The 19,221-nt window shown below is 36.6% G+C and overlaps 1 protein-coding gene and 1 long non-coding RNA gene across 2 annotated transcripts; both read right to left on the reverse strand.

Moving 5' to 3' along the window:
• Window positions 1-8,580: 8,580 nt before the first annotated feature.
• Window positions 8,581-10,435, reverse strand: LOC129777220 (uncharacterized). The gene is made up of 3 exons (XR_008743223.1): window positions 10,324-10,435; window positions 10,110-10,263; window positions 8,581-10,043 (listed from the first exon to the last, which is right to left on the reverse strand). It is a non-coding gene; the product is annotated as an uncharacterized LOC129777220 (long non-coding RNA).
• Window positions 10,436-13,463: 3,028 nt separating this feature from the next.
• On the reverse strand, window positions 13,464-15,031 carry LOC129776934 (RNA-binding protein with serine-rich domain 1-A). Its single transcript, XM_055782883.1, has 3 exons — window positions 14,895-15,031; window positions 14,720-14,836; window positions 13,464-14,552 (listed from the first exon to the last, which is right to left on the reverse strand). Coding segments are annotated over exons 1-3 (915 nt in total). The 5' UTR covers window positions 14,897-15,031; the 3' UTR covers window positions 13,464-13,756.
• Window positions 15,032-19,221: the final 4,190 nt, after the last annotated feature.

A 19,221-nucleotide genomic window follows, 5' to 3' on the forward strand; every position in this document is an offset into this window, starting at 1 on the left:
CAGGGCCCTCAATTGACCATTTTTGTGTTGTTATAGAATAACTACGTCCACGCAACCATCATCAGCGATGGAAATCGGTCCACGGTGGAACAAAGATCGATTCATCCATACAACTGCTCTGCTCTGCAAGAAACATCGGGCTGCTGTTTTATAAATAACCCAACAATGATCAATATCAACTGTCTCCGCTGTCCGGTCTGGTGAACAATGGAAGAACAGAAAGAATACCCTTACGCCTAAATGGCTACTACTGTGTAATTTACTATAATGTAATGAAACAGAAAACTTAACGCCTAAATGGCTACTACAAACTACTGTGTAATTTACAATTTATAGAAACATAAACATATGTACATGTACACGATTAAAACCCGGCTCTGTTACAGCTAAAATGCAAATGAGCCTAATAAATAAATAAATGGGATAAAAAAAAATCATTTTCACGAGAGGTACACAACATCCTTTTACAGTTTTAGCGTGAGATATCTCTCAGTTGTTGTTTTAATCGAGACATCCCATCAAATCGGCCCCTAATCTACACTTTATTTCCGGAAATTATATGCATGTTTGCGTAGGCGACGTTTGAGTGTTGGGAAAGCGTATATTTGTTGATTTTTAGTCGTAAAGCATAACCATGCATATTTCCAATGAAATAATCTGTCCAGTTAAGGAAAATTATCGGTAAAAAGAGGTCCTAGCAGATTTTGTGAATTAGAACATATTTGTTTCATTTGAAAAATGCTTATGGTACATAGGGGCAATATGGTCCTCCTAAGAACGAAACGTCCTTAATTTTTTTTTATTAATTCGTTTATTTTTACAGACTCAGTTACTAAAGTTTTAAGGAGCCGAATTCATAAATATAATTTTAAAACTATATATATATATATATATATATATATATATATATATATATATATATATATATATATATATATATATACATATATATATATATATATATATATATATATATATATATATATATATATATATATATATATATATATATATATATATATATATATATATATATATATATAACAATTTTCTTACATCTATGGTTAGGTGGGAAAGCGAGTCCTTAATCATATAGGAACATTTATAAACTATACTACATGTTGAAACCCCATGTTTTGAAACCTTATAAATCGATGTACATTGTAGGAATATGCTTCAGAAAAGATTGGAAAATTTACACTTTTAAAAACTTGTTCCATTTCCATCGAGCCAGGATTGACGACCAGGATGGTTTTACTGCGTGTTTAGTGGAAAATAGGAAGCACTCCCACTTTCCCATACATTCGTTCTTCAAATTTGAGGTAAGCACACAAATAGAAAGAAACAAATGAATGGGAAAACGAGAGTGCTTCCTATTTTTAATTACCCTTATCGTCAATAAAGAGCAACTTATGCATCGACGAGGGACTATTTTAATATACCACTGTGAATCAGTCACACGTAAATCGGTCGGCTGAAATGCAAATGCTGCGCTAAGCTGTGCAACCATTTGAAATGATATTGGGTAGAATGGAAATTTTGCAATTTGAGCTCAGCTCGATGGCAACTTATTGTAACGGACAGGGTGTGAAAGCATTTGCATTTTCTATTACTTTTTCTGGTTCCTGACAACAAGTAGTCAAAATCATATAGCGGTGCGATTTCGTTCACAACTTCAAATCCATTTGATGAAATGATACAAAGCAGAGGTTTTCATGTCGCATGGTGGAGCGCTTGTGTATTTTTGCATCACATGCACACATTGCTGTTAGTCTAGTATGGGTCGGACCAATTGGTTCTTTTCAGGGCAAACAAAATTTTATCCTGAAAAGATAGTTGTAAAATGCTAATGTAATATCCGAAGTAATAAAAAGCGAACTGATTATAAGAATTTTTGGCTGATTAGAGATGGTGTGAATTTATAAGTGTGTTCGGCTTCATTGGTGACTTTTTTCGATCGATTATTCAATGTTCGACGATTCGAGCATTGTTTCCGGGTTCAAAGAGGAATCAAGGTGCAGCGGATTCCGAGCCGGATAAAAAGAAGATATTTTCGAGCAGAAAGAGTGGAAAACTGAAGGTGAAAATTTGTTGTTCCAAATAGTTCATTCTAGAATTTCTAGAATGTTTGCTCTCCCCGACAATTATTTCTAGTCTTATGTTAACAATGCGGTTGTATTTTGGACCTACTAGTTTTTATGTTCACAATATTTTTTAAGAATTCAAGTCTCATTTTTTTACTTTGTGTCTCTGTCCTAGCAATACGATGATCAGCAAAAACTCTCCGATGTAGCAGATCTTATCGAAGCATTCTTCATGTTCAATACCAAAATCACAAAGAAAATTCCCTTGTGTTATGTTCCACAAGGACAAGCTGAATGCACGAAGCTGGTCGAATACGGTAAGTTTTGCATTTTTTTTACATATCAAACAATCACACAAATGATACTTCTCTCCGATAGCGATGAAAGGAATGATGTTGCCAGAGACGGGTCCGATGAAAAAAAGCGTTGGCTTTCTGACGGCATTCATCAAAGAAACGCGCAATCGCGTACTACGGTGCAAAATAGGCCACCCGGCGGGGCAATATGACCATGTTAGTTGATTCAATCCTTCAAGCATGTGTTCACTAGGAATAACGTAACAAGTTCATTCAGCAGCATTATTCCTCGAACAATCATGTTTAGTTCACTTGCTTCTCCTGTTGATAAAAGATAATTACTGGAATCGCTGATGTCTCATCGACGTTGAATTGCTTTATTGTTGGGATGTTGTATTTCTGCTGTACGTCATTCAGTAAATCGTAGAATTTCCGGATTTCTCGCGTCGTAACACCGCAGAACCGTTGTTCCATAGCGAGAATATAATCTACAAGATCGTTCTCTTTTGTTTCATCTTTAGGAAAACACTTTTTATTGTACATTTTCCATCTGCCATGGAAGGTGATAAAAGCTTCAGTAACAATATCAAACAGTCACCCAAGTCTCGGAATTGGTTTGGAACTCGATCGGATTTCACGATTCGATCGAATTCAACTTTTGCATTCCGAAATTAGTTCGACTCAAATTTAATCGTTCTATGCAAATTCGGCAACCTTACCCCGATGAAAAACAAACATCAAAATAATTCATCCGTATTTGTGGAACTACTTACTGTATTATATTAGATTAGCAGAGCCGAAATCAGTTTTAAATTGTTATCATTCGAATGAAAATGATTACTCGGTGTTATTTGAATATTTAGAAGTCGTAGTCCTGACTCTAACTCAACTATTTTTCTCAATTTTTACATTATCAGACACAACTTCAATAATAATAAAGGTTGCCACACTATCACTTTTCAATTGGACCTGGGCCAAACGGATTCCAGAATGCAAAATTGCGATCCGTTCGGGTAATTCCTACTCCTAAACGTAGATCAGTAGACGGGAAGTTTCAATGCAATTATGCTATCGATTTGCTCAGGGTGTATTTTGTCGACTAACAAAACTGAAAATGGGTATATGAGGTAATTCTCGCTTTTGCCAATAAATCGAACAAATCCAGCAACGCGTGGGAGCGAATACGTGCAATTTTGTAATGTATCTCATTAAAGATATAAATGAAGTCTTTAATGATTACCACATTTTTGAATACGCGTGCTGTAGTGTCATAACAATGCAATGCGTTTTAGCCTGACAATAGCAAAGGCTATTTTGGCGTTGCTCATGATAGCGTCTAGAAAATGAATTTATTCTTCATGCCGCTTCTGTCGATTGTGTCGTAGGAATCGTAGTCGCCGTTTTACTGAAATTTCATCGACGATCTGATAAAAATGACGAAAGTAATACTACGTTGAGACGGCTTTTGTAGGAACATTAGTTCCATTGAAGCAGAAGAAGAAGAAGAAGAAAAAGAAGAAGAAGGAGAGTATCGTATGAACAATGTGTGTCAATGATGAACTGCAGATTATTGTTTCTTCTTCGAAACATAATTTCCCGCGTCACTGTGGAGTCGCCTACCATGTGTGCGTATGTGTATGAAGAATTTCAATAATTCATTGTGCTCATTCCATAAAGCTTCCAACTCGCCGGCGACGCGCCTTGTTTTTTGGAAAACTGAGGTTGAAATGTTGAAATGATGATGAAAGTTCGATGAAGCGGACTTAGCGCCATTTGTCATTCAACAACGTATAGGAATTCGTTCTGTTTGAAAAATGGGCGGCGGTTTGGATATTGTGTATACAAACATACTAAAGTCGTGATATAAAAAAATTAAAAATATTGGATTAATTGGGTTGAGACAGTTTAAGACGATGAAAATTTGAGTTTTATATATTTTTGTGAAATCAAATTGAAAAAAAATATTCAAAAAAAATCAGATTTTTTTCTGCATAGTGCCTACTTCATCGGTATAAAATATACGCTAATCGGTATCCTTGCGGTGTGTAATATAGTTTAACACCTATCCTCATGCCTAACGAACTTCTTGTGTATAATTACATTGAAATCAGTCAAGTCGTTTCGGAGGGGTTTGACCACGAACATCGTGACACTAGATATATATATACATATATATATATACTAGCTGGCCCGGCAAACGTTGTTCTGCCATATAAATTATTTCTAGTGAATATTTTGGTTGTTAAATGAAAAAAGTAATGGTTGTTAATAAAATAAATGAATAAAAATAATAAAATGTATCGAAAGTGTGTTTGAATGTTCTAACGGTTTAAAAAATCATCGAATTTGATTGATAAAATAGAATGAATGTAACTATTTTAACGATAGTGTGTTTGATGTTTATGCTGCCGGAAATGACGGTGCACATTAACATTCGATAAACAAACGTGAAACGCTAGTAACTTTTGTGTTTTATTAAGAAGAAAATTGTCACACGGCTATATCGTTGCGAGGCAATTCAGAATTATCAGCGCAATCAAGATGTTCATGTCGTATCTTTTCGAACTCGAGTATGATGATGGTCCATTCTTTGATGGAGTTCAAACGAGCATTTGGGGATGTGATCTGTAACATACAAAGGAATAAAGTGCAATAGACGATAACTCCAGACAAAAACTAAAAAAACAACCAATTTTCTTAATTCTTCTTCCACTTCTTAAATGGCACTAACATTCCTAGAGGAACTTCGCCGTCTCAACGTAGTATTTCTATGCCAAATAACACGCCTTGAATGCGTTCTGAGTGGCAAACTCTAGAACGCTCGTGACCGCAGTGCAAGTCGGAGAAAATTTCTTTCACGAAAAATTCCCCCGATCAGAGCGGAAATCAGACCCGAACCCCCAGAATGATATTGTGGGACGCTAGCCGATCGGCCACTGGAGCATGGTAGTTTTCTTAATTCAATGTTACTAAAAAATTTATAAATTTATAAAAAAAAACCCGAACCCGAAAGGATCGCAATTTCTGAATTCCATTCGACTCATGTCTAGTCTACTCAGATTTACCCAAATATTTTTCAAAGTATTCAAATAGTTAGAAGACATAGTTCTGACCCTTAGTGGAGCCGATCTGGCGTGGAGGTAACATCCATACTTCTCACGCTCAAGATCACGAGTTCAATTCTCACTCCCGACATTCTTCCAAAATGGAAGGTAAAAGTGACGAACCAGCCAGAAGCGTTGAAAGTCACTATAATACAGAAAAAAAAAAGTTCTGACCCTGACTCAACTATTTTTTCTATAAATTCCCTTGCATCTCAGTCAATAATGTAAAATCATTATCAGACACAATTTTCGCTAAAAAAAATCCCCATTTGCAGTGAATGTGTTACTCCATAACATAGGACACATACGGGAGAGCTTATTTTCATTTATGATTTTTGTTAGAAAAGCGTGGCAAGCTTCCCACATTTGCACGAATCGATTGGACTTGATTAGAATGCAAAATTGCGATCCGTATGGGTAATTCTGACTCGATCGGATTTCAGAATACGGGTTAGTAGTTGATCTGTAGAAGGATCAGGAGTCGTAAAAATTACATTATCTATTTCCTCACGCGTACTTTTTTCACTAATCAAACTAAAAATGTGTGTATGAGATAGTCCTCACGTTTGCCATTCAACTGAATACATCTAGCAACGTGTAAGACCGAATACGTGAATATTTTCTGTTTGAACACCGGGCTGTATAATCATATGTATTGCGTTTTGGTCTGGCAATAGCAAAGGGTGTGTCAGCATTGCTCATGATAACGTTTCGCAAGTAAATGTATTCTTCATCACGCCGCTCCTGTTTATTGTGTCGTAGGAATTGCAGTCGTTCACTCTCTAACTTTGCGTACATGTCGACAATGAATTGTTGGCACTGCTCACGACATCGTAGAACTACAGTGTCCTGGAGCGTCGAGTTATCATGCGATACACATAATAATTTATCAAGCTCCACTTCACTCTCATTAGTTTCGTCTGCTCTAACTGCATGTTCATGAATATTAATTCAAAATAAGAAATAATGTTCATAATGAATGAATGAAAGCTCGGAACGGCTGGGGGATTTTCGGTCAAGGAATTTTCTTCTGCAGTATGGTCACATATATTCTAAAGCCTATCAATCAGAATATATTCAAGGTGTGCTGTAAATGATCTAATCTAAATATCTCAATCTCAACTAAATATTTTTAAAATGACGCGAGTATTACTACGTTGAAAAGATGAACGTTAGGGCCATTGAAGAATATGGTGAAGAGCAAGACGGGTCTATGGTACTAGGTGAGGCCGTTTCGTCACTAAGTTTGTAAGGGGAGCGGTATATGAAAACAGTACGGAAGAAAGCAGAAGGGGAATTATTTGCTTGTAGCGTGAAAGAAACAGACTGATCACGAGCGAGCTTCGGCACTAGCGTATTGTGTTTTGTTTACAAACAAAACACAGTAGACTTCCAAGATGGCTGAAGAGTGGTTTTAGCAAGTTGGCCCACCTTAGGATATACTTCTAGGCGCCTTGGTGAAGAGCTGAGAGAGAGGAGCCAGCTCGCGTTTGTTGTGATGGCCCTTATGTCAGCGCGAACCAGTCACGGTGAACCAAGGGGAAGTATTGAAATATGTAGAAAATTTTAACATAACATTTTATTGCAAGAAATTTTATGTGAAAATGATTTTGACGTCGGACTACATCTTTCATTTCTATACTGGGGTGTAAGTTCAAAGCTTTAAGAACGAGAGCGTTACTTTAGAGAAACAGGATTTCGAGCATTGTTAGTTGATAGAAATGGTATGTTAACCGCTTCATTCGAAAGATAGAATGTCTAATGTTTGTTAGTTATTGATCCAAAAACTAGTTTCAATAGCTCAAAAATTGCTTTGAAAGCAAGCTATTGAAATCACAAAAATCTGTATAAGCAGGTGCCAGCTTGGAAATCCACTCAATTATGATTGTATAGCGAATGGATCATGTTATCGCTGATCAAGATTGATATGGTGAAGCTAATTATATCACACCTTTTAGTTTTGTGGACGAGACTGATTGGTTCACCTTCACTATCTGTTCGGGCGGTTCGAGATAAAAAAATATAAATATTGGTTTATTTTCATTTGTTCGAATTTAGGTCAAGTTATTTCACTTCAGAAAAACAAGCTCAAAATACGTAATTCATTGTTTCATATTTATATACAGTGCAGATGTAATGTAGACAAACTAAATGCGCAAACCATTATCAAAGCAGTGAAGCAATAAAACATCCGAGTAAACCTTCACCTTCAACATTAGCATGTTGATTGTTTGGTGCCAAGAGCAAAACTTCATCTCAAATGCTGTGAAAAACATCGTTTCCAAATTAATAATCCACAAATTTGTGTCTGCACCACCTTTCGCTGAACAGCTACAGTAATCCGAACCGAACCGGTAATGTTTTGACAGCGTAGTGATAGCAACCGCCGCAAAACGAAACATTCGAAACACCTTTTGTTTTCAATCGAAGAAAACGGCTCTCGCCGCTGGAAAATGCCTTCTTCACGCCCAGCTTGACTTTTAATCCGGGAACCATGAATGAATTCGCGAAAACTAAATGAACGATCGGAAAAAGTCACAAATGAGCCGAAAACACCCATAAATTCACGCAAGATCTCATCCGGCAAAGGAATCATAAAAATTTGTTTGCTTATTATTTCGGATATTGTTTTAGAAATCATCGAAATAATTCTTCAGGACAACTATATCGAAATAGTCAGAAGTAAAAGAAACTTGTTTGAGTGGGCCGATGCTGCTGGAAGCCATGATGTGGGCTGACCTAGTACATCTTTCATTGTATCCCACATGATCAGTGTTCAAATTTTCGTTTTCCCCCCATATATTCCTGTTAGACGTAGTCCTACGTCAAAAACCAAATCGAGGATAAAAACGCACAAATGTACTCACAAACAAAGATTCACGTCAAGTTTGAACACTTTTCTCATAGATGAATGACAACAACTTGCTTGATTGAAATTGTCCGATTTGAATTTTCTTGATGAGAAAGCGCAAAAAGAATAAGAAGAAAACAAACTATCTGTCATTCAGCTGGCTCCTCTCTCTCAGGTGAAGAGCTTCGTATGAACCAAGATGTGTAGAATAAAGGTGTGACCGTGTGGTCAATAAGTGCGCGAGGGGAAACGGTATAAGTATACAGAGGATTGTGGGAAGGGATTTGACTGCAAATAGAGATGTCTAAATTTTTCGTTTATTCGATTGTCGATTAATCGTGGGGTGATTTTTATATATTCGATTGATTCGAATAATTGTCTTTCAGTATTCGATTAATCGAGCGAATATTTATTTCTTGTAATCAAAACAAACAGACATTTATGATAAAAAAAATTTGTCATAATTTTGAAGTTCATGATTTTTTGAGGATGATTGAAAAAAGAGCACACCATGAAAATGATGCACAATACAGGACGGACTCTATTATATATAGTTTCTGATTCCTTTTCACTGTATATAATCGAGTCAGAAAAAAGTTTTTAATCGTTTTTTGTATGTTTTTTTTCATTTCTTGAATATAAAAGAGGTGATTTTTGATTCACCCCCTCAAAGTCAGAAAATACCTTTCTCGCATGAAAAAAAAATAAATCTATCCAGATTTTTTCAGGAGGTAATAGACGAGCATATTTGATGAATAAAAATCCTTCTACGCATATGTTCGAATTTCAACAATGAAATAGTTATAGAAATATTTTTTTTTTGTTTCGGACTTGTTGCCTCAAACTGGCTCTACTTTAAAAACTACTGTTGCTTTCATTTGAAATATGAGAAATTTTGTACAGGATATAGTAGTGGAACATCTAAATTAGTGGATTTTAACATTTTGGAAGTGGAAAACTTGAAAGTTAATAATATTTAATGTGTTATTATTAATTTTATCCTGAAAATTTATATTGAACTAGATCATTTCTATCAATTAAATTAAAGCTCTCTAACCGCTCTAAAATTTGTTTTTTGACACCCAACTTCTGCTTTTTTAATTTGGCTGCAATAACTATATAACGATATAACTGGTGAAAACTCAAGCAAAATCTTCAAAAATTACGATTTTCACCCCACTGTACATGTAATAGCTACTTAAATTTCACCTTATCGTTAAAAGGTTACCTTCCTTCTTGAAATAAGTCATACTTAAAATACAAAAAAAAATATTTTTTTCCAAACTGTATATAATCGAGTTCAAAATTGTATATAATCGAATCACATATTATCGAGTCTGTCGATATTAGTCGAGTCCGACATGCATTTTTTTGCACCAACCAAAATTTTGGCTGTTCAAAATTATCTGTTCTTCGAATGTTGTTTGTTGAAATAGCTGATTTGTTTGAATATCTCTGCTTGGTCATAGAATCATTGATCACTAGTATGGTATTTTTTCCTCGGCGCTCTGAATTTGAATACTACTATTTTAGAACGGGAGCTGAGACCACCTTCTTCAAGTCCGCATTTTATTCCTGCAGACCCTGAATTCTTCTTCCCAGTCTCCTCCACCACCTAGGAATCAAGCTTCTACCGTAAATGATTTAGCATATTCTATGAATTTTGACGAAACACCATGATGGTTAAACAAATTTTGCACTGTATTTTCTGAAAAAAATGGTTCCCTTTTTCATTAATCGCGATTACTTTGATAATTATTCGATGTATTCATACCTTGATTATTCATTATTTGGTATAAAATTACTGTTACAGATATTCGATTATTTGAATTAATCGAACGATTAACCGACGTCTCTAGCTGTAAAACTAACGCGGGTAAAATATCTCCATCATCAACCGACACTGAGAGTCGATTTATTCTCTTGAGCTGAAACATATAATGCGATAGAGTATATTACAAACCTAACTTTAACCGTAAAAGACTTACCTTTCAACTTTTCAATGCTCTTATTCCCACCAATACAATTCCACACACAAAGAGCAAAAAAAAGATATTGCAAAATATTGCAGATTGTTTACATACAAATTCCAAGATGGCTGAAAGGCCTTTTTCATTAGTTGCGCTACCGTATTGTATCTACACTGAGAGAAATAATTAGTAAATATAACGATTTTTTTGGTAAATACTACCAATCTATAGTCATTTTCGACCGTACTAATAAACACATATGTCAAGCAGAACCATAATTCGGAAGCCCAATATCGGCTACATTTTCTCGCCGAAAATGCACGTATCAGAATTATATCCTTATTATACCTCCGTATTGCCTTATGGGAACAATGAAAATGGTTAATACGCGCTTTTCTCACCAATTTTCAGATATGACAATATCCAAGCTTTCGTGTGTGATTGTCCCTATGTCCTTATACCCTCCTTTCCTTCCTTTGCGGGTAATTCGTCCCCTTGCTATAAATAGTAGAATAAGTTGAAATGTAAAAACACTATAGATATACAAACAGATTTAAGAATTGAGTGTTCATCAACATTGTTACAGTTTCCTTATACCCCATCCTTCTCCTAAAAATATGTCACCCTTCTAAACTCGAGTACACCGCGAGTAATCGGTTTTCCACCTTACTAACCATAGATGTAAGAAAATTGTTTATATATATAGTTTTAAAATTATATTTAAGAATTCGGCTCCTTTAAACTTAAGTTACTGAGCCTGCAAAAATAAACGAATTAATAAAAAAAAAAAATATCCAAGCTTACTAATGTTATCGAGTAAAATATACTAAACTCTGGTAGGGATGCAGGTTTGTTGACAATATGTACAAAAAATTTGTACATTCTACTAATTTTGCATTACCAAATGTATTTAGTAGTTTTCGACCGAGGATTTTTCTAAGGGTATCGTGGTATGAACCAAGGCGCCTAGAAGTATATCCTAAGGTGGGCCAACTTGCTAAAACGACTCTTCAGCCATCTTGGAAGTCTACTGTGTTTTGTTTGTAAACAAAACACAATACGCTAGTGGCGAAGCTCGCTCGTGATCAGTCTGTCTCTTTCACGCTACAAGCAAATAATTCCCCTTCTGCTTTCTTCCGCACTGTTTTCATATACCGCTCCCCTAACCGACTTAGTGACGAAACGGCCTCACCTAGTACCATAGACCCGTCTTGGTATGAACCAAGGCGCTTATATCAATGCATAACAGGTGAAGCAACATCATCACTTCAATATGGAGGGAATTACGGTTTGTGGAGCGGGGGTTGTTTGTTTTGTTATTGCTAGGATACGCTATTTTTGCCTTTTTACATGCGAGAGTGTGGAAATGAGAATGAAATACTACAAAATCATCTCTTCTATTTCACATAAATTCGCAAAAGCCGAACATAGTAGGCATCGTTCGAATAAGCGTCGTAACGATTTGTAGAGAGCCGCCGGCAGCGTTCTGATGCCGTTTGTAAACTGCTGAGGCTGAAGGCTGAATTCAAGGCTAGGCTGAAAGTGCATTTCATATGATTGTTTCACCTGGTACATATAGAGGCGCCTTGGTATGAACAGGGTTTGTCGCCAGTAAACTTCATTTTATTGTTTTTTCTTCAAATTACAATTTCTCGCGTCGCTATGCAATCGCCTACTATGATTCCAGCATCGTCTTCAACAACATGCACATTGGATCTGCACACATGCGCTCCAGTTAGTGTTTTATCAGGATAATATTCAGAAAAACTGTTTTTTTTCTGCATAGGGTCACACTATTCGGTATTAAATATATGGTAATCGGTATCCTAGCGGTATCATATATAGCTTACAACCTATTCTCATGCCGTTCGGTAACAAACACCATGACACGAGGTTTTTATCTATATAGATATTGAATTTGAATACAGTTTTCACAGACATACTTAATCCTTTCAATACGGCAGTGTGCTCCGCTGGAGTGCTACCGCTGTACGGAACACTGCGCCGAAAAGTATGCACATCGCGCGTAAAAAAACTTCTATTATATCTTTGTAAACTAATGTTTCCCAAAACTTCGATGCAGTTTCTTGCAATTCAATATACTGTTTTTCTACCTAATTGGGCAAATATTCTACAAAAAAGTGTTTTCGATGTTTTTACTGAAATTAAAACAGACCGAAAAGTACAATTTTTTTTCAATGCGGGTAATATGGACATGCAGTGCTCCCTTGGCCGAGTGGTTAGCGTTATAACTAACATGCCGGGTGTTCGGGTTCGATTCCCGTTCTGGTCGGGGGAATTTTTCGTCAAAGAAATTTCCTCCGACTTGCACTGTGATCACGCGTATTCTAGAGCTTGCCACTCAGAATGCATTCAAGGCGTGTTATTTGGCATAGAAATCTCAACTAAGTACTAATAAAAATGACGCAAGTAATACTACGTTGAGATGGCGAAGTTCCTCTAGGAACGTTAGTGCCATTGAAGAAGAAGAAGAAGAATGGACATGCATTTACCGATCATGAGGGGAATAATTTTATTCAACCAAGGTCTGAACTCATCACGAATGTCCGTTAAATGATGAAAAAATCGAATTAATCTATCTAGAAGTGAAATCGTTCTTTTCAGCAGTATAAACGGACAGACCCTCAACTATTTTGCTTTTGATTCCAGTCAGCTTCTAAACAGTCCATATTTGGCGATTTGATTTCCATTTATAGACGCAGGGCATTCCTTACAAATAGATTAAACAGACTTTTCGCAGTCCATCTCACTCCCACTTGCAACTGTCCGTTTTACCCCACCAGTACAATTATTTCAATAATTTAAATTTTCCACTCAAAAATGAATTTACTTTTCCGTACATACCTAATATCGCTTCTCTGTTAACTCACAAACCGAAATATAACCATCAGCGAATTGAATTTTGATATTAAACCACTCAAAATGCTTAATATCGAAGTAGCTAAAATTACGTCCACACGCGGAATCATGCATGATTTTCGGTTTTTGTTCCACTTTTGATCAGTATACGACAAGGATGGCGTATTTAGGAAGATTGTGTGGATCGCGTAGCGCCTTACTGAAGCTATATTTGAATGTGCTATGGCCCACTTTTGTTCCTTTTGTTCTATAAAACTTTTTATGAATAAACAAATAAATTTGTGTTCCAAATTCTTTATTTAATCAAACATTCCTTACATTGATATATTAATTTATTGTGGTTGTGAATACGAGATTTTGTCAAATCCTACGATATTTTTTAGAGCTCCTAGCGGTTTAAGAGAAAAAAAGTATCCTGCTTGAAAATGGAAATTGGGACTTTTCCCGTGCTTTAGTATTCTGTAAGTTTATTACAGAAATATATGTTACTTTGTTTATGTAAATTCCCTGCAGAATCTGCATATTCAGAACTACCGGGGCACTCAAATTGAAATACAGTTGAAGTAGCTCCTTAACGGGAGCTGTCGGAACTGTTGCTGTTCCTCCTTCTTCTAGCTGGACTACGCGAGCGTCTACGACGAGGGCTGCGTCTGATGGGACTACGACGTCGAAACCGCATTGGAGATGAGCGCCAACGCGGCGGTGGTCTGTTGTTCCTCATTATTGGCGAAGAACGACGCATTGGCGGGCGAGTCTTTTGGACCAGGACGGCAGTAGCCGTTATCTCCTGTCCATCGATCTGACCGCCTGCCATATGTTTCAAGGCATTCTCTGCACTGTCTGGATTAACATAGTCTATATAGCAGAAACCACGTCCATACGGTTGGAAACGATCCATCGGGAACTCTACGTTACGTATTTCACCGTATGTGGCAAATATTTCCGCTATGTGATCCTTAACGACATTCCTGGTCAATCGACCAACGTGTATTCTTGTGGGCCGTGGTGTAACAGAACGTTCCTTCCTTCGGCGTTTGGATGATCCAGAACGGGATCTACGGGCGCGATTGTCTTTATTCGCGCGGTCAGGGGATGATGCTTTAGTTTGTTTATTTTCCTTATCATTGTCCCTTTCTAAACTGCGTCGCTCAGTTCTATCCTTTGATTTGGGTCTGACTGCTTTTACATCTTTTGGGGGTTCCTTGGCTGGACTTGCACTGCGTGAACGAGTGGCTGTCTTGCGTTTAGTCCGTGACCGGTCCGCTCCACTGCTGGACGATGACGACGAGCTCGATGAAGACGAACTGCTACTGGAAGAGCTCGAACGCGAACCGGAACTGCTTCGTGAAGAACTACTATCCGATGAACTGCAATGATGAAACATTACAGAACAAATTTAGGGTAAGAAAATCAGGTAGCAGGTAAAACCGAATTTTGGTTTGTTCACAATTGCAATTGCACCGATATATCACAAATTGGTCCTGCTAGATATCAAAAACTATTCGTTCGATGACAAATTCAACGAATTGCTTACCTTCCACTGCTATCGCTACTAGAAGCGTTTCGCTTTTTGCGTTCTTTTTCGCGACCGCGCTGTTTCTTTGCTACCTTGTCTGAATCGGCCGATTCAGAGCGATTTTTTGATCTAGCCCTAGGAACATAAAGATATAATATTAATCCCAATCATGAGAACTGTGTGATGAACTTACATTGCGCCTTTCGCTGCACACAATACAATTTGTTTGGAAATTCTTATCCGTTTTAAACTGATTTTCAGTGAAGCTTGATAATGGCAGAACAAAACTCTCAATGGCCGGTCAAAAATTTTCTGTAGATAAACGTCAATGTTTCGCTGTTTCGTTAAAAACTTAGTGGTATAAATTCGATAAGTTCGGTTGGGCTACGGTTATCTGTATCAAGGTGAATAGAAGTATACGATGTGAGACCGTATCTTCAGTAAATTAACAAAAGCGGAATGAGAATTCAATTGAGCGTTATAAAAAGATATAACATTCCCTCACAATTCTTCACCATTGTTTTGCACTTAGCTATCATTGGCATTTGAAAACATTGCAAACAATATTGCGACGGCGCGCTAAAACGCCCTAAATGCCAAATATCGTTCGATTAGGTGCCAAAAATTCAACAGAAATACTGTCGACCTGGGTCATGCGGATAGATTCAAATTAGGTGTTAAGAAGAACCCAATGGAAATATAAAAAAAAGACACAAGTGTTTCTTTTCTTATAAAAATCAACTAAATCGAAAAAAAATACTATTATCAAAAGCAAAACAATCAAATTGATAAAAATGAGCTAACTACATTTTTAATCAATTGTTGCTAGCTCTCATAAGGGCTCAACTGACATTTTAGGAGAAACTGAAAGTTCAATATTATTAAGATGTTCTAAAATTATACACGATTCTATTTTACTTCTCTTGAAAAGTGAGGCTTTTGAGAGCATTCAAAAGACAAAAAGAAAGGATAAATACATAATACTAAAATAAACATACTTCGACTCATTTTCCAGAGTTTTTCGGTGTTTAATCTGTGGTGTATCAACGATTTTAGGAGAGGTGTTGCAAATCGAGGCAATATGATATAAGCAGGGCTGTCAATGTTATATTCAATTGAGTATAGTCAGTGAACTATGAAGAAATCGTATTCAATAGTATTCAATTCGTATTCAATGGGAAATGAGTTTTGGCTTCTTCCAGCAGTTTCTCCGTCAACATCACTCAACAGTGGGTATGGGCAAAATCGAAATCCGCGCATCGAAATTCATTCAACAACACTCATTCACAGATAAAACTCACCCTTCTATTTTCCGTTTATGTCTCACTTTATTTAAGACAGAAAACATTCACCTATCATCTTCGCAAAGTTCATTGTCGAGTTAAACGGAAAAATACTGTCTCGATTCCGCTCATCTATTCTCAGAAAACTTTGCATTCTCTCTTTTGCCTCTCGGGATGACGTTAGATGGTGATGCAATCAAATTGGAAACTTTTGCTTGAGCCAGCGAGTGTCTCTGTAAAATCATTCGTTTTTCACTCAAATAGCAATCATTGAAGCCTCGATCGCGGCAGTAAAATATAGGTAGATAGTTGAAATCGAGTTGTTTCCTGTGCACTATTGCAATGGCATTTTTTTTTGTTTCTAGTATGAAACGATCTAAGCCAACGTAAAAGACCTTGCAAGTTATTGGTGAGCGGGAAGGTAGATTCATATGCATTGTCGATAACAAATGCGCTTGAATGATGACAAGGAAGAGAGTAGAAGGGAAAATAAAATCATACATATACGCAGATTCAATCTGATTGAATCTATTTGACTCAATCGTTATTTTGTTTCGTGCGATCCTTCCAAAGGAGTATTTACGCATCGAATGTCTTTGTTTTGTTATGTTCACTCTCAGTCCGGAATGAAGATGGTCGGAGAGTGAAAAATGATCCATCGCGCATTCTCACGATTGCTCGCTGCATTCTGTTCGCCATGATTGTTCCCAAGCAGATTCAAGAGTGATTTATAATTAGGTGTGGAGAGTTGAGCGAATGAACTTTTCCATACTTGCTCAACAGTCATACGACGGTTTAGTTGCTATCTCACTCTACGACTCGACAATCTCATTTCATTCTTACCCGTCCAATGGACTTCATTGCATATTGAAGTGACTCCCTCAAAATGAATTCGTTTCTCTATCTCATGTATCACACAAATAAAATAGCGTACAATGTTGTGTTCAGGCACACTGACAAATCTGTGAGTTTTGTTGATATAAACCAGTTTTCTGTATTTTTTTCACAAAATTAAACTCGGAGACAAAGTGAGTTAAAATTTTGTTTAGAATTCCTCCAAAACTGCAAGCTATTTACTAATACTAACGCGAGGACCTTTATAGCATACCTAATAACTGTCTAAGTTCGTTGGTTTGAGTTCATGGTGGGTAGACAATAAACCGTCCATTAATGGTGTAACTACTTTTTTGCATCAGAAATCAAGCCTTCGTTTTACTTTATATGGACGTAAAAATAAAATTGTGTACGCAGGTAACGAGATTCGTGCCAGAGAGAGTAGAAGTGTGAATTGAAGTCAGGTTGAATGAAGAGGCAGACTTGTATTCATTAGTAACGCCAATTAGAATAACCATTTGTTAGAATAGTTCATCAGTCATCCTCGCTCTCCACTCTCGTCAATTCATTTTTTAGTCAATTCAAATCATGTTGAAGCTACTGAGAGGAGAGTCGATTTTCATTTTTCATCTTCGAAGATTTGGGACCCTGGTATAAAGTAAGGTGAGCCTATTAGAATCGGGAATGAATTTAAATATTTAAAAAAATATATCCTGACTTTCCGATACGTTCATCACTCAGTTGTGTACAGCAGGAATCTTACGTTGCACAGCAATAGAAGATTTTCCAGCAGAAAGACACTCATGTGATTTGTCTATTAACTTTTGTAGCGAAACAGTAAAGCGACTGATTTAGAAATCAAATGGAAGCTGTGAGCTGTGCACACCGATATACATGGACTACATAATTTTTTTTACGAATAATTGAATAACATATTAGAAATCCGTTTTTGTGCGGCCTTTTATTGACCTACGCATTTCTATTCGCACTGCTGTATTTTGATAAAATTCTGGCTCGGACACAAACATAAATAAACAAAGCTCGAATCACGAAAACGTTTGTTCCTTTGATCGGAGAAAGAAAGTTAGCAGATTGTGGAAGATTGGAAGAATTTCTTTCTCAAGCAAAATAACTGACTCCGCATGATCTAACTGTCGACATCCCGATAGAACTAATCATCGTCTATCCCGCATGTGATTGAAAGATTGTCAATAGTGTTTTATCTGTGATTAGGTTATACCGAAATACCGAAGTTGTTAGTCTGAAACTATATTACCAAGAATTTACCCTTTATAATGAGAATTGCATACAATTATTGAGGTTATTAATTCTTTATGACAAATAACACAGCTCGCGGCCACTCGGGAAAGCGCTTTTATGTTTAAAGTATCTATAATATAAACGAGGAAAGGAACAAAAATGACGACACGTGTTGCAATTAGGATTGGGCGATCTTTGAAAAAAAAATCGATCTTGACGAATACATTTTCTGAAATCTCAAGATCTATGTCTGGTATCGATTTCGCTGACTAAATCGATACCAGAGAATAGATCTTGGAAAAATCAAACGCGTTTTTTTCTATTTATATATTGATTCTATATAAGCGTTGACGTTCCTTCAAACAAGAATAAAAATTTTATATTTATATTCGAACATTAAAAGCATTTTGTTTTGTTTCTTAGCATGAAAGCTAAGGCCAAGCTCAGAAAAAAGCATTTTTCATGGCATTCATCTAGTACCGTCATGAAACAATTTAATCAAATAAATTAATTGAAAAGGTTTATCTTCTCTGGGAGAGAAGGCGTTTCTCCTTCCAGTTAATTGTATGAAAATATATAAAAAAAAGCATAAAAACCAGTATGGCAGAAAGCGGAAGAGGGTTGCTTACGTGGAACGAGAGGCTGATAGGATGATAGCAAGCGTCTGAAATTTTGCATTTTCCCAAGTAGATTCAGTGGTATTATCAACTTCTTTCAGAGATTAATGTTTTGTGTATGGAAAAGACGAAGCACTCACATTTTGTTGTATTGATTAGAGTTCACAACCATGGTCAAACGTATTGCGTTTTGTTCACAAATAAAACACGTTAGAGTTTTAGGATGGCTGCCGAGTGGTCTCAGTATGGATGTGGTTTATTGGTTCACCTAATTCGAATCACCTTGACTGAATTGCTCCCCTGTTGGGTGTGAACCACTGCGTTCATTATTTTGAACTACAGTAATTAACATTTAATGCGACATTTTGCTTATTGGACAGACCTGTAATGCGACACGTTTAATTGGACATTTTTGTAAACATTGAGTGCGAGGTTCAAAATTATAGCCCCCATGAAAAGTCGCCGCCAGACGCCGACACTGCACCACTCTCATCGCCAATGTCCAATTACAGGTCGAAATCTCCTC

The sequence above is a fragment of the Toxorhynchites rutilus genome, chromosome 3, assembly GCF_029784135.1.
Source record: "Toxorhynchites rutilus septentrionalis strain SRP chromosome 3, ASM2978413v1, whole genome shotgun sequence".
NCBI lineage: Eukaryota > Metazoa > Arthropoda > Insecta > Diptera > Culicidae > Toxorhynchites > Toxorhynchites rutilus.

Excerpts from the sequence above, each read along its gene's own strand:
- LOC129776934 (XM_055782883.1), bottom strand. Across the intron at positions 14,553-14,719 it reads AGTAGCGATAGCAGTGGAAG|TTCATCGGATAGTAGTTCTT; the intron begins GTAAGCAATTCG and ends TCATCATTGCAG.